The 20,574-nt window shown below is 59.1% G+C and overlaps 2 protein-coding genes across 2 annotated transcripts; one reads left to right on the top strand and one right to left on the bottom strand.

Moving 5' to 3' along the window:
• The first annotated feature begins 1,972 nt into the window (after positions 1-1,972).
• On the top strand, positions 1,973-2,753 carry AANAT (aralkylamine N-acetyltransferase). The gene is made up of 3 exons (XM_048964891.1): positions 1,973-2,129; positions 2,209-2,363; positions 2,448-2,753. Exons 1-3 carry the CDS (start codon positions 1,973-1,975, stop codon positions 2,751-2,753), a joined length of 618 nt encoding a protein of 205 aa, XP_048820848.1.
• Positions 2,754-3,781: 1,028 nt separating this feature from the next.
• Positions 3,782-18,685, bottom strand: RHBDF2 (rhomboid 5 homolog 2). Its single transcript, XM_048964841.1, has 19 exons — positions 14,356-18,685; positions 12,432-12,560; positions 11,147-11,292; positions 10,934-11,058; positions 10,408-10,600; positions 10,126-10,338; positions 9,440-9,568; positions 8,930-9,063; positions 8,527-8,733; positions 8,245-8,356; positions 7,954-8,028; positions 7,478-7,639; positions 7,293-7,393; positions 6,775-6,838; positions 6,545-6,639; positions 6,240-6,315; positions 6,017-6,117; positions 5,621-5,774; positions 3,782-5,135 (listed from the first exon to the last, which is right to left on the bottom strand). Exons 3-19 carry the CDS (start codon positions 11,273-11,275, stop codon positions 4,716-4,718), a joined length of 2,490 nt encoding a protein of 829 aa, XP_048820798.1. The 5' UTR covers positions 11,276-11,292; positions 12,432-12,560; positions 14,356-18,685; the 3' UTR covers positions 3,782-4,715.
• Between the last annotated feature and the right edge of the window lie 1,889 nt (positions 18,686-20,574).

The following is a 20,574-nucleotide window of genomic DNA, read 5'->3' as shown; positions in this document are numbered from 1 at the left end:
TAGCTATTCCTCACTGTGTGCCCAGCAGCCATCTCAGTGTGCACATTCCCTGCATGCCAAAGACCTTTGCGTGTGCAGGGAGCTGAGGAGCTGAGCAAAAAGCAAAAGCTCATTTCCAGAAAAGAAACACAACTCCACCAGCCCGCTGGCTGTGTGACCTGGGCTGCCAGAAGTGCCGGAGGGGAAAAGATTCAATGGGAAGGAGCTGAGAGCAGGCTGCACCCCACAGCACTTCTGCTCACGCTGGTGTGTTGGGGTGCTGAGAAGTTTCTATAAGCACAGGGGGTGTCTGAGCCACCCCAGCCTGCTGCAGAGCCCTGATGCAATCAGGGGGTGAGCAGATCTGGCAGCTGATACCAAGCTGTGAATTCTACAAACACCACAGCATTCCTGCAGTACTGTCTCATTTTGCTCCCTTCCCATCCATGGGAGCACAAAGCACTCATTCCCAGCACGTGTTGGTTTGTCTTGCGCCTGCCCCTTGGCAATGAGAACTGGCACAAGGGATGCTAAATATTTCCCCTGCCCCTGACACCCCTTGTGCCCAAAGAGCACATCCACTGCTAACCCAGCAATCCATTGAAAGGGAATCACAGCAGCACCCCATCTCACCACTTCCAGCACCCAGCCCTCAGCCTTTCCAGATGGAAAATTCCCAGCTCGCTTTGGCTCTGCCCTGTGCAACGCTTGTGCTGGTAATGCTTTTGTTTCTATAAATCCTATTAGCTGGAGGCAAGCCTATAATTAGCAGGGAAAGCCGGCACCTCTCAAACAATAATCAGAACTGACCTGGCTCCATGCTGGCTTTGCTGTGAATTGCTTTGAATATTGGCTGACTGGTGGCTCCCGCTTGGCTGGGAGCTGCTGCCACTATTCCTGCCCGCAGGCCAGGGCTGCTCGGGTTGCACTTCTCCCTGGGTTTATTAACTTGGTTTGATTAGGCATGAAACATGAGGCGGATTTATGACACAGAATCTGACCCAAGCAGAGGGATCTGGCAGAGATGTGTAGGGTAAGTGGTGATGGATGGGACAGAGCAGCAGAGACAGTCCCACGGGCCATGGGACCCATAAGGGCTTTTTGGGCAAGGCTGGGGCTCTGCTTTTCTCTGCAAGGGAACACTGGAGGACTGCTCTCCTGAGCAAACTTCTACACAAGCATTTATAGAGTCTGATCCCACATCTGTTCAGCAAGGACACCCTGACAGCACACCCCTGGATCTCCCAGCCTTTGGGGTGGTTGTGACCACAGGCACTGGAGCAGCTGCAGATGGGCTCATCCTGCCTGCTGGCCTATCTCAGCACGGCCATGATTTAGCCATACGATTTACCCCCTGAGCAAGCTGGAAAAGTGAACAAAGCCCCCAGCAGCACAAGCATGACACAGAATCACAGAACAGCCAGAGGTGGAAGGGACACACAGGGACTATCAAGTGGAAGCCCTGGCCCCACACAGCACCACTCAAACCCTACATGTGAGAGCAGTATCCCAACACTCCCTGAGCTCTGGCAGCTCAGTGCCATGCTTGCTGCCCCAGGGATCTGCTCCATGCCCAGCACCCGCTGATGCAGATCCTTTCCCTAATCCCCAACCTGATCCCCTGACGCAGCTCCAGGCTGGTCATCTCCGGTGCACACACAGCACCGATGTCACCTCTGTGCTCTGGACAGGGACAAGACGCCCAGCCCCAGCTCCATCCCACTGTCCAGACCCCTGGGGCTGGAGGTTGGCTACTTATGCCAACTCCCAGGGGTGACAGCAGGGTTGCCGTGGGTGGGTATTTGCTGTATCTATACCCACACGCATATATAGCTAAAGGATGGCAGGCAGCCTAATCCCATGCGTGATCAACAGGTATTTTCGACAGCTAAGAGCCCAGGAAGAGATTGGCTGAAACTAAAGGTGCCGTGACACCGCTGGGGCCCGGAGCTGACAGAGCTGCCCGGATAAAGGCGGCGGGGAGCAGAGCGGGATGCCGGTGCTCAGCGCGGTGCCGTTCCTGAAGCCCACCCACCCGCAGGGCCCACGCCGTTCTCCCGGCCGCCAGCGCCGGCACACGCTGCCCGCCAGCGAGTTCCGCTGCCTCAGCCCCGAGGATGCCGTCAGCGTGTTTGAGATCGAGAGGGAAGGTAAGGGGCTGCCCACCTCCCCTCCCACCCCGCCTCACCCCGGAGCCGGAGCTGGGAGCTCAGCGCCGTCCCTTTCCAGCCTTCATCTCCGTCTCCGGTGACTGCCCGCTGCACCTGGATGAGATCCGCCATTTCCTGACGCTGTGCCCGGAGCTTTCCCTCGGCTGGTTCGAGGAAGGGCGCCTGGTGGCCTTCATCATCGGCTCCCTGTGGGACCAGGACCGGCTCAGCCAGGTAGGAGCCGGACCCAGGGTACGCGGAGCAGAGACTCGGGTTGCCCTGCACGGCCCCGCTAACGGCCCCGTTCGCTCCCTGCAGGCGGCGCTGACCCTGCACGAACCGCGGGGCACGGCGGTGCACATCCACGTGCTGGCCGTGCACCGAACCTTCCGCCAGCAGGGCAAGGGTTCCATCCTGATGTGGCGATACCTGCAGTACCTGCGCTGCCTGCCCTGCGCCCGGCGCGCCGTGCTCATGTGCGAACATTTCCTCGTGCCCTTCTATGAGAAGTGCGGTTTCAAAGCTCTGGGTCCCTGCCAGGTGACGGTGGGCACGTTGGCCTTCACTGAGATGCAGCACGAGGTGCGGGGCCATGCCTTCATGCGCAGGAACAGCGGCTGCTGAGCCCTGCAGCCCACTTACACGCCAACCGGGGAGGGGAAGAGGGCAGGGAGCGAATACTGTGAGCCCTCTCCACCCCCACCTCGGCTGCACATCTTTCCCTGCTGGCCCCAGCCACAGCTCCCTGCCCACACATCTGCCTTTTGGCCAAGGGATGAGCGTGGCCCCAGCTCAGCCCTGTGCCTCACTCTCCCAGTGCTGGGGAAGAATTCAGCCTGCAAGCACTGAGCCTGCACCCCCCCCCCAGCCTTCTATAGTTGGGGCTGTGAAGGGGAGCTGAGGAGGGCTGTGCAACCAAAGGATCCGCTACGGATGGAAAGAGCCTCAGCAGAGCCTGTAAGCCTTGAGCCCCCAGTCCAAGGGTCCCCTTCCCCAGCACAGCCCAACACCAGGCATGAAGCCAAGCCCTGCTCTGAGCAGCCCTTGCAGCCACCCCTCACCCAAAGACACCTTTACAGTAAGCACGAGACCCCCGGGGTGCCCCCCACCCACGGCCACCCCAAATCACACAGCCAGGATCCTCCCTGCAGGGCCAGTCCTGCATGCAGACATCATCACCTGCCCACAAAGAGCCCTCTGCAAATGCCTTGGTCTATTGTGAAGCAGCAAATAAAGATGCAATGGTTGTTTTCTACATGCCTGCCTATCTTTGCCCCCAGCTCCATGCACAGATGGGTCCAGTCAGACAGCCCAGACCCATCCACTGCTTTTTGGGGTTTTTCAGCTTTAAGCAAAGTGGGGCCGATGTGTCCCAGGGTATCTGATGGGGTGATGCTGCCCTTGGGCAGGGAATGGAAGCCCTGTATGTCATTACGCCCTGCCCCAGGAAGGGTTTTTAGATGGGAAGTAGGGAGAGCATCCCCCTGCAGAGCAAAGACAGCCCTACTGACTGCTGCCAAACCCCCCACCAAAAGCACAGAGGGAATCGAGGCCTCGTGGATCTTGTTAAATACAGGTAGAAATTTATTCAGGGTCAAAAAAATTCCACAGCTTTTTCTTTAAAAAAAGAAAAAAAAAAAAGTATCAAAAAAAAAAAGACAACGGAGGTGAGGTGCCAATCTTTGGCTGGAGCAGCACCGGAGGAGCAAGGAATGGGGCTGCAGCCGGCCTGCGGCAGAGCAGGGGGGGCACACATGGGGCTGAGACCCCAGCACCTGGATCGTTTTGATGAGGGACTTGAGCTGCTCCTGTGAACAGCGCTGTCACACACAGCACTGGATGTCACCTGCTTACACCCTGAAGGACAAGAGGTGACACCGTGGGTCCAGAGCAGCAGCAAGGAGGGGGTCCTGAGGAGCCAAGCCCTGCCTCACCCTGGTGATCCAATAGGAGCCGAACAAAATCACTGGAGTGCTTTCTTCTATGCTTACATACCAGCACAGTGCTCCACTTACAGGGGGAACCTCACTGAGATGAGGGGAAAAAGCAGCACCCCCATCCCACCCAGTGAGGAGCCCACCATGAGGAGCACAGCTTTGCTCCTGAGCCCCTGGGGAGCAAACAGGGGGCTGAAAAATATCTTCAATCCTTAGCTCTGAGTGTGTCAGAGCTGCAAAAAAAAACAAAACAAAACAAACAAACCAAGAGGAAAAAAAACCAAACCTCCAGAGTCCTCCACTGTGGAAACCACCAGGGTCCCCCCACAGCCCATTCAGGAAAACACCTCCAGCCTCCCAAAATTAAAAATCCCAAGGCTGAGAAGTGCTGGAGGACCCCATCCCACTGGGACAGGTTGGAGAAAGGGATGAACCAGAGCGTGGCCACAGAGCCCCTGTAAGCCCCGAGGTGATGGACACGACCAAGAGCCATCGGTACAAAAGCGCCCCTGCAAAAAGGGGGGTTGTGTTCACAGTAGGATTGGCACTGCTGGGCCCGGCTGCTGCCTCACCCCACAAGCTGTCCTGGGGTTAGGAGGGCCTGTAGGCCCTAAGCAGGCCGGTCCCAGCTCCGCAGCCCCTCCGTGGGTCAGTGCAGGACCTGCTCCAGCTCGTACTTCTCGCAGAACTTGCTGGTGAAGGGCAGGCAGGTGAGGTACTCGATCCAGCGCCAGTTGATGGGGTAGACATACAGCCAGATGAACAGTGAGGTGAAGAGGCCCAGGAAGACCAGCAGGGACACGATGATCATGGCCCGCTTGCGGTACTTGTCCATCGTGCCGAAGGTGATGTAGGGCAGGAAGGCAAAGGAGAGCAGCAGGCCGCTGAGGAAGCCAAAGAGGTGGGCAATGTTGTCGATCCAGGGCAGGAGGCCGCAGACGAAGAGGAAGAGGACGATGCCGGAGAGGTTGAGCAAGGCTTTCCATGGCTTCTCCAGCGCTTGCCAGCTCTGGAAGAGCTCCACGAAGAGGCAAGCCAGCAAACCGAACTGAGACCCAGCAGGGCCCACCTGCAAGAGGTCAGACCCAATTACATCTCCCATCCGTGTCCCCACGTCCCCAGGGTCTCTCCCCTCACAGGACACATTTGCCCTGGGAGCGCCGGTGCTGTTTTGGCAGAGCCAGGCGTTGGGTACCTCCCACACCACCCCACCCAGCAAAGGGATTAAGGCACTCGACGTGATCCCCTCTAAAGCCTGCCAGCTCTGCTGCCAGCAGATTAGCCATCTGCCAGCCCGCACACACCAACACGTGGGGCACACAGCCCATGTGAGCCCCGCACATGGGGCAGAGACCCCCTCTCCACACATGGCACAACCTGCCAAGGGGTGAGACCTCTGTGCTGGGCTCTGCAGCCCCCTCCCCATGAAGCTCAGGGTGGTGATGCTCTATGCACACAAGAACATTTGCTCAGTGCCCAGCCCAGAGCTCATCTTGGGGGGGGGGGAGCAGAGTTATGGGGGAGATCCCCCCCAGCTCCACAAGCTGCCCTCACCTCCGCCCGGTACGGTAGGAAGATGGCACTGGCCAGATTGCCTGTGATGCCACTGAGGATGAAGATGATGGAGATGCGGAGCCAGCCCGCCAGCTTCTCCAGATCCCGCAGCACCGTCATCTGGAAGGTCACTGACACCAGGCAGTGGATGATGCTGGAGGTGGAGGATCAGTGTTAGACTCCTGCCCTACCACAGCCCCTGCCCAGCGCTCCCACCTCCCAGCGCTCACAGACATGAGACAGCTCACAAAGCTGTCCCCCACTGATGGCATGCATTGCTATAGCTTGGGAGTGCTCCCCCATCTCCCCTCCCATCCCATTAGGGACCACAGGCAGGCTGTCCCAAAGGATGCTGCCATCCCAAGCCACCCCCAGTGCCCACAGCCTGCTACTCACCCTGCATGCAGGAACAGGGACAGCCACAGGCGGTAGATCTGGTCGGGGACCTCCGGGTTGAGGAAGGGCAGGAGGCCACAGACTTCATCCAGGCAATGCACCTGGCAAGGCAGACGTGGGTGGGAGGTGATGGGTTGGCAGCCCATCCTGCCGGTGCCAGCACAGCGATGCCCAGCCAGGCTGCTCACCCCAAGCCCCCTGCGCTCCCCCCACAGCCCCTCACCTGTGAGCAGAGAGTTGCCTCCTCGTGGAAGTAGCCATGCATGAACTCGCAGTACTCCCGTGTTGTGATCTCACAGCTGGGCAGAAGGCAGGCAGTGGGCTCACCTGAGGCAGGGTGCACCCCCTGCTCCAAGCACCCCCAGGTGCAGGGTCCTGACACTGCGTTTCCCACCCTCAACCCCAGGGCCTCCCTCTATCCCTGGCACAACTCAGGACACCGATGGGGGGGTGCTGAGGAGCACCAGAAGAGCACACAGAACACTGCCCAACCTGCCCCAGGTTCGGTGCCCTCTGGCTGTATCTCACCTGCCCTTGGTGCCGATGCAGCACGGCCTGCCCTTGATCTGGCAGTCCATGTGAGGGAGGCCTGTGTGATTGGTTTTGGTCTCGTAGGTGCAGATCTACGAGAAGGGAAAGGAGCTGCAGTACGAGGGCTGCTAAGAGCCCACTACAGCCCCACACCGTGCTTGAGGCTGTCCACTTCCCACAGAGGCTGCGTTGGTGTGGACGGTGGGCACCTCACTAAGGGCTCTTACCGGCCACCTGGTGATGTCATCTGGCCACACATGGGGGGGATTTGAGGCCGGCTCTTCACACGTCCTGGTGACAGGAGAGGATGCGGGGGTCACTGAGAATCTCCTCTCCCCAGGCACAACCCTGCCATCAGTCTGAGGCCAGGCACAAGACAGGGGACCTGCAGCCACCCCTCTAAGGTTCCCAGACTCAGGGAGATCCTTGCATGCCCAATAACCTACAGTGAAATGCACTGCAGCCAGATCACCCATCATGTAACTTCACTGAGCGTCCCCTTAAGATGTCACGTGTCCCTGCTTATCTCAGCCCAGGGATCGGGGCAGGCAGGGCCAAGCTCAGGACAGCAATGCTCTTCAGGTAGCTTTCTGGCCCACCCACCACACTTAGAACAGACCTCACCTCCACTTCCCCACCAATTCTCTCTTCCTCATCACCGCCCCATGGCACGGAAGAGCCACCAACCCCTCGGCCAAACCGACTCCAGGCATTCAAGCTGCAAACCCAGCCCCACACAACCCACCTGGGGTCCTGGTGACACACAGCCCCTGACGTGCGCTTCTCACCAGAGCCCATGGTCGGCGTGTTGTTGTTGGGCCACTTGATGAACGTCGCCAGCGTTTCCTGCAGGGATGGAGATGCTCAGAGCGTGGGCATGCAGGAACTGCTCTGCTCCACGTGCATCCCGTGCCCCAGCCGTGCCCGCACCGAGCAGTCCTGCGGCAGTGTTTGGATGCAGCCCGATTTGTCATTCTGGACGCAGCAGCCAGAGTTCCGCTCCCGGTCCCGTTCGCGCTGGATGAGCCGCTCCACCTGGCGGTCCTTCCGGATGCAGGGTGAGAATTTGGCTCCCAGATGGATCAGGTCGATCTGAAAGGAGGGAGTGCTCTGAGGGATGCTCCAGGTCACGTGCCATCTCCACCTCCCTTCCCAACTGCTGCCCTACTGGTGAGATCCCACCCAAATGGATGGACGGCGGGCAGGGGACAGGCTCTCTCCCAAGCATCCACTGTGATGCTTTGGTTCTGGGAAATGCTGCAGAGCCCTGGGAGCAGGCAGGAGGAGCTCATAGAGGCAACCAAAGAGCAGGACAGCAGGTTAGGACTAGGATTACTGCCACGTAGCTAGGGGAGAGGAGAAGGGAGCACCCCTTGAGCCCCACCTCAGGCTGGCAAATCACTTACCGAGCTGGGCCCGATCCAGAAGTTCTCCTGCTGGATGTACTTGACACTTTCATACACACCTTTGTTCCTCAGCACCTGCAGAATGAGACCAGGGTCACACAGCCAGTTGGGGGGGGCACAGCCCCATAGTGCCACATCTCCTCCAACCACCTGCAGGGGCTGAGCCCTTTGACCCTTCTGGGGCTGCATCCCTCACCCCAACAGGATTACCCCCACTATGTACTTGAGGATGACATTCAGGAGTCAGGCACCCAGGAGGGGACAGGCCTGGCTGGGAGCTCTTAAACTTACTAACTCTGTCGTCACGTGCTGGGTGAAGCCAATGGGAGCGATGCCATACGTGCCAATGACCAGCAAGGTGATGATGATGTGGACAAAGGTGATCCAGTAGGTGAAATACGGCCTGGGGAGCAAAGGGAACAGGGTCACGGCCCCATGTTGGCACAAGGATGCTGTAGGAACCTGGGGAGAGCAGCCCTGAAGCCCACTCCAATAGGGACACAAATCCAAATTGCACCTGGGGAGCCCCAAGGAGCGGGGCTGACCCGGGCGGGCTGCAAGCTGTGCGCTCACCGGTGGCTGTCAGTGATCTCCAGCTGAGACTGCACGATGCTGCTGAGGCTGCGGCGGTACGTCCTGTTCAGACACTGCCCCACCACCCCCAGTCCATAGTAACGTTTCTTGCGGTCGAAGGCGAAATGCTTCACTTTGGAAGCGATGCGTCTGCCCCTCTGGGGGGCCGGGCCAGCTGAGGCAGCAGCGAGACGGGCACCCTCACGTCTGCAGGGAGAGAAAGCCATCAGCGAGGTAACAGCCCGGGGGCTGCCCCACTCATCCTGAGACCCTGGAACGGGGGCTGGGGAAATTTCTTGGCTTCGTTCTTGTAGCAGCATGCTGGATGTGCCCAGCACCCTACGGGTGGACGTGGTATTGGCTGGGGGGAGGTCAGGGCAGGGGGCTTGGGGTTGGCACTCACAGTGCGGTCTGCTCCACCTCTGGGGATGCCCTGACATCCTCCCCCACTGAGTGCATGCGTAAATACGTGGCTGAGAGTGGCGGTGACTCGAAGACGTCATCTGGCATGGAATAGGTCTCGTCGTGCGTGTCCATCTGGAAGGAGCACGGAAGGGAGGGGGACCACAACGTGATCCCAATGACCACACACTACAGCCCATGTGAAGCGCCCATGATCCCATCACCAACGATTATCACTGAGTCCCTGCAGTGCTGGACACAACACCCACTGATGCCCTTGCTCTTGGGGTGGGGCTAAAGCACAGACACCAGGGGCCCTTGGCACACGCAGCTCCAAATACAGCCCAAACCCCATTTGGGTAAGAGACCAACCCCGGACCATGCTAAGAGCAAAGGAGGTGGGACAAACAGGGCTGCCCAGTGAGCCACTGTCCCAGTCAGAACGCTGCTCAGCCCCACGTGGGGCACTGGGACCCCCCAGCTCCAGCAGCAGGGGTGGAACAGTGCTTGCCTTACTGAAGAAGGAGGAGTCCAGCGTGTCAGCAGTATCCACCACGTCCTCATCCATGAAGCTGGGGTACATGAAGCTCCTCTTGGTGCTCCTCTGCTTCTCAGTCAGAGGCTCCAAGACAGAGCGGCCCTATGGCAGGGGAAGCAAATGAGGGTAAGGAACACAAAGCCTCAGCGCTGCAAAAAGTAGGGGGGCTTTGTCATAGCCACTCCCAAAGCCCAGCAAGTGGTGGCAAACATTAAATGCCAACCACAGCCCCATGCAGAGGTCACGCAGCTGCCTGTTGCTCTGGAGAGCCATCAGTGCTGGGCCATGGCTGTGACAGGTGGCACAATTCTAAGTCTCATTTTAGGTCTCTGCCCCACATCTCCTTGGAGACCCATCTCCAAGGCTTGCAGGGGACTCCCCAGGTGACAGAAAGTGCCAGAGAAACTTCCCCTGCAGCAAAAGGTTGCTGGCTGGACACAAAGGCTGCTATTTTCGAGGGACGGCATATGAGACAGTTCCACTTTCTGATCCACTTTCCACCAGAACTTCTCTTTTTAAGGTTAAAACCCACCACCTCCCCCTCCCAACACGCAGCAGAGTGCAACAACCATCTTTGTGCAAAGCAAAAAGCCAAGAAACGAAGACAACAGAGGGCTGAGAAGTGAACCAAGAGGACGATCCCTTTCCCCAACACTCACACGGAGCAGCGCGGCGGCCGCCCTGAAGCTCATGTGTGCCACGGAGAGCCTCTTGCGGCGTGGCAGGCGGCTGTAAGCAGAGCGGGCACTGCCCAGAGATGCCAGCGACGTGACACCAGGGGTGTGGGGGGGCAGGACGTGGTGGGGTGTATGGGGACGGTCGGTGTCATCGGGGTGGCGGAAGGGACGGCCCCTGGCCAGAGGGTCCACGATCTGGAAGAAGGAGAGGAGTATTGGTGATGGGGAAGGGTCGGCGTGCTGTTCCTGTGCTCCGAGCTGTACCTTGGGCATCTTGGCCGGTTTGGGTGACTCGGTGCCTTGGAAGGAGGGCACCTCCTGGCTGGGCAGCTCCATGTCGCGATAGGCAGCCTTCAGTTTGCCGTACCTCATGCTGCAGTGCTGCAAGCTGCGGCGCTGCCAGTGCTGCCGCTTCCCCTCCCAGTCGCCGCTGACGCCGAACCATTCCGCCGTGCCCCTGGGTGTGTGATGGATGCACTCCAGCAGCCGCTCAGCCCCCCGCTGTCACCGTCCCACCCTGCCCTCCCTCCAGCTGGGGATTGGAGCTCGGTGGCTCAGCACGGTGCTGACAGATCTGTGGGTCGGGGCAGACGGGTTGCTGCTCCACTGAGCCGAGATACCCTGTATCAGGATGCACACAACTCGAGGCATTTGCTCCTACAGCACCAAGACATTTTCACAGCCAATTCTACCACGTGCTCATCCAACAGCTGAGCCACGTGGCACCCATCAAGGCCTTCCCTTGGGCTGGTGCCCACATCCCTGCCATGGACACCCCCCAAGCCCTCACTTGCGGATGCTCTGGGACAGAGATGTCTGTCGGCGGAAGCCCGGCCGCCGCTCCGAGTTCTCACATCCCTTTGAGCGTGGCTCCTGCAGGCTCTTGCTCTTCCGATAGATGGGCACCTTGGAGGGCTGGGAGGCAGAGCACAGGGTTACAGAGCACAGAGGATAACGATAACCAAACCCCATGTGGGACGGAGAGGTGCCTCCCAGAGCTCACCTCCTTGTGGGTGCCATCCTCCTCCGCCTCCCGGGGCGGGGGGATCACGATGGAGAGGTTGGGGGGCTTCTTGCTCTGCAGGCGGCTGCTGCTGGAGCGGCTGCTCCCATTCTTATTGCTGGATGCCATCTTGAGGGGGTGGCAGGCTGCGGGGGGGGAGCAGGGAGTGAGTGGGGGAAGGCAGCCACAGCCCTATTGCTGCATCCCTTCCTCCTGTTCTCTGCAGGGTAAGTGCATCGGTGTGGAAATGGCAGCAGGAGCATTAATGTTAATGGGGCTCTGCCTGAGGGGAACCCCAGAGGGAAGGGAAATGCTGCAAGCACTTCCCCCCTCACTGGGAGGGATGTGCATCGCTCTCTTCTGATGGCTTACAGCTACCTGGGAGACCCCGCAGGGCAGCACTGAGGCATCCCAGACAAGAGGACAGCCCCAAGGCTGCATCCCCAACACCTCCTGGCCATAGCATCAGCACAGTACCCACGGGACTGGGCATGCAAAGCGTTCCCCTCACGCACACGTTGGGCTCTTGGCCAGCAGGACAAGGCAGAGCACACCAAAATCTTCCCAGCGCACAGAGCGGGGGCTTAACAGCCAGGAGCAAAATCTTCGGGCAACCCCTTCCTGAGAGTCCCCCTGCAGCTCTGCAACACCAGGCAGAGCCTCACGAGTCAACAGGGAAAAGTAATTCCATCTGAGCACAAGGGAGCAGTCCTAAATCCTATTAGGGACTGTGGGCTCCTGCTGGGATGGATGCTCAGCCCCTTGGCCTCTCACCATCCACGTGCACCAAGGGCACCTGCCCAGGGCTCGCTGCTGACAGGCATTCCCCCATCCTGCTTGGTGTGTCCAACAGATGCCAGAGTCCTGCTGAGGGGCAGCCATGAGACAGCAGGATCAATGGCAAGGCACCCTGGAGTACACCTGCACCCTGCTCTGATCCCTTTGGGCTGCTCCTCCCCACCACTGGCCTTAGGAGCTCGGTGTCCCATGGGATGAACTCTTTGAGGACGCTGGCACTAGAGGGCAGCCACTACCCAGCACAGCCCCGTGCTGCAGCCCAAACATGCAGGGCTTAAACCCAGCACTGCTGTCCCATAGAAAAGGGCAGAGGGCTTAGAGGGCTCCCTTTCCCCAATTAACCCCACTCTCCACCAGTCTCGATGAGGCTGCAGAGGGTAACTGATGGAGAGAATCTGGATGGGAAGAAGAGAGGCACCACTGCCACAAATGTGATTAGAATCAGATGTTTGAAGCCCCCATCTCAGCCTATCCGGGATGCTCCTACCTCATAAGCGTGGCAGGGATCCCACGCAGTGCGTCTCAATGGACTCCTTCTCCCTTCTCCTCTGTCCTTCACGCATGGGAGTCCCAGGGCATGGCTGAGGTTCTCTTGCTCTGCCTGGTGGGACTGGTGCTGCAAGAGAAAAGCAGGGGTGAGAGATCAGGTCCAGCCTGCAGAAACCTTCCTGGGAGAAGCTTTGGGGACAGGGCTGTGAAAAGAAGCAGAAGCACCAGGGTAAGGGCAGAGCCATCCAAAAACATCAGGGCAGGATGCTGGGACAAAGCCACAAAGCCACACCGCTGCATGGCTCTGGGCAGCCACAGGACATGGGGGATCATGCTGCGGTCACTGGCACAGGGTGAGGGAAAGCCACTGCACCTGGCACCTTGGCTGAGACAACACAGGGCTGAAGGGGAATTTTTTTCACCCAAAGCTCTCAACAGAGTGAGAAAAAGAGCAGGAAAGAAACACAAGTGCTGTGCAGAGGTATTTGATGACTGCTGAGCTGGGAAGGCGCCAGCCAGGCGGTCCGGCCCCAGCAAGTGAAACTTTCCATCTCACTGGGGAACTGCAGATGCTGTTTGTTTTCCTCCCAGGGTAGCCAGCAATGAGGCAGAGGTGCCAGCTGCAGGCAGGGCTGGCTCCAGGGAGCCTGGGGAGATGGGGGCAGGGATATGCTGGGCACAGGGACACGCAGCTGTGGGTGCTGCTATGACCACCAGCATCCCTCATGCTGCCCCTGCCATGGATGCACTCAGCACAGCAAGCAGGACACAGGGGAAACTGGAGGAGAACTTGGAACCAATGCTGCTGTTTGGCGATGCGAAAGGAGCGGTGCTGTTTGTGCCCCTGATCCCATCACTAATTGCTCCATCAGACTCCCACACAGCTCCAGGTGAGAACCTTAATGCTCTCCGGGGAAGCACATTTGCAATGCACCCAAGCACTGAGTGCCTCCCACGCAGCGTGGGAGCAGCAGTTGGGCAGCTGTACCCCATCTGGCACCTGCAGGCCTGATCATGTGGCCAGAGCACTTTTCACGGCTCCTTGAATTAAAGCAATGCTTGGCATCCAGAGAGCAGGAAGAGGGGAGCAGCCCCTGCCAGCGAAGTCCCCTGGGTTATCCAGGCACAGGGCTGGGCAGCATCCATCCCACGAGGTGTGGGAAGTTTCACCCCACGCCAGCAAAAAGCCTCTGGGATGGGGCTGGGAATGCATTTATCCGTTCCCCTACACTCTTGGCACTGGCATGCAGCCCTTCAAGTGCTGGCACAGCTCTCACTCAGTGTGCTCAGCGTGAGAACAGGCAGCCTGAGCCCGAAACAAGCTGCAAGGAGCTGCAGCCACAGCCAGCACAGCCCTTCACCCTCCAAAGCACGGCACAGAGGGGTTTGTCAGCGCTGTGGGGCCCAGTCTTGCTCACCTCAGGGTCACCCATGTGTCCCCATAGGGGCCAGGCAGGAGAATTTTGCCTTCACCCAGGCAAGGGCTGGGGCTCTGGGCTGAGCCACGAGAGATGCTGACCCAAGGAAACACACCCAGAGAGGAAAGTGGTGGAAAAAGTGACGCAGCTCACACATGGCATCAGCACAGGGCGATGCCAGGATGCTCTGAGCAAGGAACCAGAGCAAAGGGACTGGCAGCAGTACCACGCACCAACCCACAGAGCCCCCATACAAGACACTGCTGACACCCCTCTGAGGCAGCCCTGCAAAGAGCCGTTCCATTAACAGAGCACCACAACTCCAGCACGCCCATCAATGATTCAGGAGCACACTGAAGCTGCCCATCAGCGCTGGAGCCTCGGTTACACTGAGATAAAGAGCTGCCTTCGCCTTGCCAAGCAAACCTCTTCAATCTGCCCAGCACCTCCATGGACTCCCCAAGCGTGTCAGCCCAAACCTAAAACCCAAAGCTAAAACCTTACCGAGAGCAGCCGGGCCGGGCAGGAGCCTGACAAGTTCCCTGGGTGCGCAATTGGGAAACTCTCCTCACTTTCCTTCTGCCTATTCCCACAGCAAGCAGGACGTTGGGCAACTGCCGCGTGGTTTGTTCATCCCGGATGAGTTTCAGGCACTCGGCACACCCTGGAAGGAAGCAAAACCACGCGGCCGAGATAGAGGCACCAACCCACGGAGCGTGCTGGTGGCTGTGATAACGCTGAGCCAGCTTTCCTCCTCCCCCCTCCCATCTGCACGCAGCTCGGGCATTGGGTGAGGAGGGGAGGGCAGATGGGCAGCACGGCTGTGCATTGGGGCACCTCCCCGTGGCACAACCCTACAAGAGCACAGATCCCCCGTCAGGACCACCTCCTCCCCACAGCAGTGCTTCCAGGAGCCGTGTTTCTCCGGGTTTCCTGAGCCACTATCTGCACGGAAAGGGAAGGACTTGCCCACAATAGCTGGATGGGGATCTTCCCAGCCCACTTCCCAAGGCACATTCATTCCCAGCACGTCCCCCTCTGCCCAAGGAGTTGATACCCAAATACCCCCCAACCCATTGCAAAAAGGCTCTGCTCTTTGTGATCCCATCTGCAGCCCCACGTCCTCGCTGTACACGCACCCCAACACCACGTGCAGCACAGATTCCCCAAGCTGCTGGGCTTCATTAACCCGGCTCAAGCTGCACAATTCTTCAGAGCTTCCCCAATTCCTGGTTGGGCTCGGGGTCCCCCTGTGCAGGGTATGGCTCTGCAGAGCAGGGAATATCAGGGCTGTCCCCCAGCTCGCTCTCACTTCCCCAGATGCAAAATTCTTTGTGTGGGAGGGCAAAGGGCAGACGCTCATTCCTCCACATCTGCAAGATGCTGCTGCTTTGAGAGCTGCTCTTGGAAAGAGCACGCGGCCAGGATCTGCAAACTCCCTCAGCACTCTGCTCCCAGGAGGAACGTCCTGCTGGGGTCCCTGTGTTTGCTGGGGATTTCTCCTGAGCTCAGAGCATCGCCATGGGATACGGCAGCAGGAGGTGATGCTCGGTCCTGTGCAGAAGTTCCACCCACCCAATCATGAGAGAACTGTGGGCATTCAGTGCAGCCCTCACCACAGCCAAACAGTGAGGAGAGCTGCTTGGCCCCAGGCTTGTATCTCCTGGAGCAGAGTGCTTATCTGCACACAGCCACCCCCAGGCTTGTGTCACTGTCCCACCACTGCACGCATACCCACCCCTCCTCCAAAGCATCAGCCAGTTCTGCAGCCTCATTATCTGTCCCAAATTCCATCCAGGAAGGTTTATCCCACTCCTCCCCAGTGCAAGACCTGCATTCCCCACAGGAAAGCCCAGCTGGGAGCGGTCTACCCTGTCCCACACATCCCATCCAACGCAGCACGAGCAGAGAGCACACAGCACCCAAACACAGCAACACCACACGATGCTGTGCCCCCATCCCAGCCCCACTTCCCTGCTGTGAGCTGCCAAGCCCTTCCCAGGCCCAGCACCCCTCCTGCACATCATAGCAGCATGCCAGGAGCACACTCTGCAGCCTCTCGGGTGCCAAGAGCCGTTGCCTTCCTCCTCCTCAAGCTGGTGTGGTCCCAGCATTCACTTACCCATCCCTCCCTCCCCAGGGATGCTTTGCCATTCATTCCCATCTCCCAGCTCCTTGCTGGCACACAGGCTGCACCCACAGGGCCCCCACCTGCAGCACGCTCACTCCCAGCCCTCCCCCCAGCTCCAGCATTCCCACAGCCAGCGAATTACAGGGATAACCCAGCCAAATCCCCAGCACAAGCTGCTGCATGACGCACAGCGGCACCTTGGAGCTGGGCAGCATGAATGCATGGACACAGCCCTGCCCTGAGCTGCTCAGCACTGGGGACATGATGGCACCATCTATGGGGAAACCCACAGCTCCCAGCCAACCTGCTGTCCCTGGGTACACAGAGCAGCCCCTGTGATGGGGTCACGGATGGAGCTGAGCCTCGCTCGGCCCACTCTCCCCATGCACACATCAATGCAGCCCCATGCTCAGCACGTGGCTTTGCACCCACGCCTGCCCCACGGATGTGGCATTTTGCAGGTGGGGAAACATGAGGCAATGTCTTAAAATGAGCTGCCCGCTCACAGACATGGAAATTGCAGAGTAAAGTGAAGGCAGTGAGGTGTGGGCAGGCAGCAGGGGAGGTGTTGGGGCCCCCCACACAAAGGTTGAGCCCACAGCCCTGCTGCAGTGCAATTATGTGAGAAATAGAATCATAGAATGGCTTGGGTTGGAAGGGACCTCAAGGATCACAAATCTCCAACCTCCCTTACTGCATGCAGGGCCACCAACCTCCACATTTCATAGCAGCCCAGGCTGCCCAGGGCCCCATCCAACCTGGCCTCGAACACCTCCAGGGATGGACGGGGCATCACAGCCTCTCTGGCAGCTGTTCCAGCACCTCACCACCCTTATAATGAAGAACTTCCTCCTGACATCCAACCTAAGTCTTCCTTCCTTCAACTTCAAACCATTTCCCCTTGTCCTGCCATTATTTACCTTTCAAAGAGTTGGCTCCTCTCCTGTTTATAGGCTCCCTTTAGGTACTGGAAGGAGCTAGAGTGAGAACGGCAAGGCTTTGCATGATGCTTGCAAGAAAAAGCACAGCTCTCAGCACTACTCAAAGGCTGGGGAAAAGATTGTGACCCCAAACACCATAAGATTCCCAATGACCCTAAAGCCTGGCTTTCAACACCACTTTGCTGACATCCCCAAGCCCAGCGACCACTGGACAAAAGCTCTTCCAAAGCAACGAGTGACGTGGGCTGTATGGATTTAAGAGAAGTAACGTGGTCTCAGCCTTCAATAATTTACTCACATTGTGCAAACCCCCTGCGGCACAAAGCCCCCCCCCCGAGAACACAAAGGAAGAATGGGGCTGCAGGGACATCCAGGTGGGGTTGGCTCCGGCTCTGTTTGCATGAGAGAAGTTCTGAGGGTTTTTGCTGAGCAAAGTGAGGTCCACTCACTGCTCCCCACCTCCTCCTTCAGCCCTCAGAATGGATGTGGAGCCCAACGCCTCCAGGGCTGTTTCCCAAGGGAAGGATGGAAGCGAGGCTTCCTTGAGTTTACACCAAGTTAAACAGGGGTGACATCAAAGGTAAAAAACAACAAAACCAACCAGCAGCCCTCAGACAGAGGACAGCCACGTGCTGCAGCCAAACAATGCGACCCAATTCAACGTGAATTCCCCCACTCCTCCAGCCCATCCCCAGGAGCTTCAGCCCCATACCTCTATGGGATTCAGGACCTGGCCCCACAGCACACACACACCCATCGTTCCCCAGCTCCCTGCTTGCATGTGTGCCTGAAAGCCATGCCCTCACAGCCCTGTGCTCATCACAACACAGCTATTTTGCCATCACCCCTCAACCCATGCTGTGGTTTTAACCCTCATCCACCCCACAGCTCCAGCACCCCTGGGTGCAGCTCCCACTGCAGCCACCTCTGCTCTGCAGGAGCACAGCAGCAGCGCTGAGGGTCCCAAAGCATCTGTGGTAAAGGGACCCCAAAAACAACAAAGCAGAAATGTCCCAATGGACCTCTAAGCATTCATGGCCAAAAGGGTCCCCAGTCAAGGGGTCCCCAGTCAAGGGGTCCCCAGTCAAGGGGTCCCCAGTCAAGGGGTCCCCAGTCAAGGGGTCCCCAGTCAAGGGGTCCCCAGTCAAGGGGTCCCCAGTCAAGGGGTCCCAAAAGACCCCAAAATATTTGTGGCCAAGGTTTGTAAAGCATCCCCAAGCATCCGTGCCAAAAGGGTTCCCAAAGTGCCAATGGCAAAGGGACCCAAAGGACCCCAAAGCACTTGCGACAAAGGAACCCAAAGGGCCGCAGAGCATTTGCGGTTCGGAGGAGCAAAGCGTCCCCGTAGGATCGCACAGCACACGTGGCCGGGGGTCCCACAGAGCGTTCCAGAAGACCCCGAGGACCCCGAATTCCCCGCCCCCCGGAGCTCAGCGGGAATCCCCGGCGGTGCCCGAGCGGGACGGTGACGCCGCGGGGCCGGGACTTCCTCCTCCCGCCGGGACCGGAGGCCACAAAGCGCCCTCTGAGGTCTCCGGGTGCGGCTGAACCCGGATCGCGGTAACAGCGCCGGGTGCCCCGCAGCACCGAACCCGGCACGCGGCGCTCCGGGGCACTGCGGGACCCTCCGACGGGAACGCTTCGGGATCGTTCGGCCACGCGGAGCGGGGGGAAAAAAAGCGGCCGGAGACAAAGCGGGGAAAGGGGGACAAAGTAAAGCAAAGCGGCGAACGCAGCAGCCCTCCGCCCGGCCCGGGAACGCGACGCGCTCACCTCGCCGCATCCACGCCCCGCTCCCACCGCCGCTACCGGCGCCGCCGCCTCCACCTGGGCCGGGCGGGACGGGGCGGGGCCTATATGGGGGCGGGGCTTCGGCGTGGGGGCGGGGTGTTTCGTGGGCGTGGTCTGGGAGGGGGCGTGGCCCCGCGTAGGGCCCGCCCCCTAGAGCGCCCCGCCTGGTGCTGCACGTGGGTGCTGCCGGTGCCGTGTGTGGGTGCTGCCAGTGACATTCATTGGGTGCTGCTGTCGTAGCAGGGTGCTCCTCGTACCATCACGTGGGTGCCCCCAGTGCCATGTATGGGTGCTTCCAGTGCCATGTGTGGGTGCTCCTGGTGACATTTATTGGTGCTCCCGGTGCCCAACACGAGTGCTCCCACTGCCACGTATGTGTGCGCCCAGTGCTATACTTGGGTGCTCCCTGTACCATACATGGGTCTTCCCCGTGCCATATATGGGTGCTCCCAATGCCGCATGAGTGCTCCCAGTGCCATCCATGGATGCTCCTGGTGCTGCATGTGGCTGCTCCCAGTGCTGTACGTGAGTGCTCCCTGCTGGCTACTCGCGGAGCCCTCCCCTCCCCCCTCCCCAGCTGCTGCTGGTGCTCACAAGTTCTGAGTCCCTGCGACAGTGGAACCAAGCACTGTAAGCCCACTGAGGAAGGTTTGGATTTTAAGCACTAAAAGCCTCTCCAGGGAGCACCAGAGCCGTGTGCTGTGTGGTGCAATTCAGGGCCAAATTCAACACAGGGCATTCCCAGGCATGGCTGCTGTGCAGACAGAGGGCACCCACTGCTCACAACCAGCTGTGAAGCTGAACACCTTCCCTACCACAGCTGCCACACTGGGGCTGCCTGCTTCCTGTCCCTCCAAGACCCCCCAGTCCTCCCCTGGGTATCCCCAGCCCTACTGCTGGGAGCTGGGCAGACACACTGCAGGTCTGGGCACATCCTGCTGGCTGGGCTGGATTTGGGGTGACACATTCCCGAGGTTGGAGCTGTGTGGAGCTGCAGAGCCAATCATATGCGCTGCACAGGGTGTCTTGGCCAGAAAGGGATGGCTGTGAATTCCATGGGGAAACATCTGCTTCTGTGGTCCTTTACACCGGGAAACCAGCTCCAAGCTGAGATTCATCCCACTCATATTGATAAGCTTTGTGGTGCTGAGACATTTGCAGTCTGCTTTTGGCATGCCTGCACTGCCGAGGCTTCTATATGGGAATGGGTTTTGCCGTAACATAAACTTAGTTTCACACCTTGCAGCCCTGTCCCTGCAGCTCAGCGCTGAGCTGCACCCCCAGCAGCCTCCTCCCAGCACTGAGTCCCTGCCCTTTTCTGAGAGCTTCTCATGTGTCGCATCCTACAGAAGCAAGGCTCCAAGCCAGCCCTCCCCTTGGCACCCTCACGTGGGTGAGATCAGCCAGCAAATCTGTTCCTGGTAGAAATGAGGGTGGAAAAACCTTTGGGTTCCACCCAGCTGCTTGGAAGCTGTGGTTGGAGGTGGGTGGAGCAAGGCAGAGCCAGGTGCCTGTGACAATGGGGTGACAGTGAGGAGAGGTGAGGTGGGGGTGTCCTGGCACTAACCTCCCTGGGATGGGCTGCAAGCTGGGGCAGGAGGGAGGAGAGCAGGGACCTGTGCCAAGGTGCCAGGCACCGACATCTCCCTGTGGCTGAGAGGGGACTTTGGAAGCAGCAAGACCTGTCCTCTGCCTTGTTGTCACCTTCACAGCCCCTTCTGCACTTTGGTCTTCAAAGACTGCTGGAAAAATGTCCATGTTGGGACAGCGGATGCATCCTTCCCTGCGGGAGGGCTGTGCTGAGGCTCAGGAAGGGAGAGGCCATGAGGGTCACCCCTGTGAACTCAGCAGAGCGTTAGG

Source organism: Lagopus muta, chromosome 18, assembly GCF_023343835.1.
Source record: "Lagopus muta isolate bLagMut1 chromosome 18, bLagMut1 primary, whole genome shotgun sequence".
Lineage (NCBI taxonomy): Eukaryota > Metazoa > Chordata > Aves > Galliformes > Phasianidae > Lagopus > Lagopus muta.
Note: the sequence above shows the minus strand (reverse complement) of the source record. Positions and strands in the feature narration are given on the sequence as shown.

Coding starts and splice junctions, on each gene's coding strand:
- AANAT (XM_048964891.1), top strand. CDS start 1,973: ATGCCGGTGCTCAGCGCGGTGCCGTTCCTGAAGCCCACCCACCCGCAG. Junction 2,130..2,208: donor GTTTGAGATCGAGAGGGAAG/GTAAGGGGCTGC, acceptor GTCCCTTTCCAG/CCTTCATCTCCGTCTCCGGT. Junction 2,364..2,447: donor ACCAGGACCGGCTCAGCCAG/GTAGGAGCCGGA, acceptor CGCTCCCTGCAG/GCGGCGCTGACCCTGCACGA.
- RHBDF2 (XM_048964841.1), bottom strand. CDS start 11,275: ATGGCATCCAGCAATAAGAATGGGAGCAGCCGCTCCAGCAGCAGCCGC. Junction 11,059..11,146: donor AGGATGGCACCCACAAGGAG/GTGAGCTCTGGG, acceptor TCTGCCTCCCAG/CCCTCCAAGGTGCCCATCTA. Junction 10,601..10,933: donor CTGTCCCAGAGCATCCGCAA/GTGAGGGCTTGG, acceptor TCACACACCCAG/GGGCACGGCGGAATGGTTCG.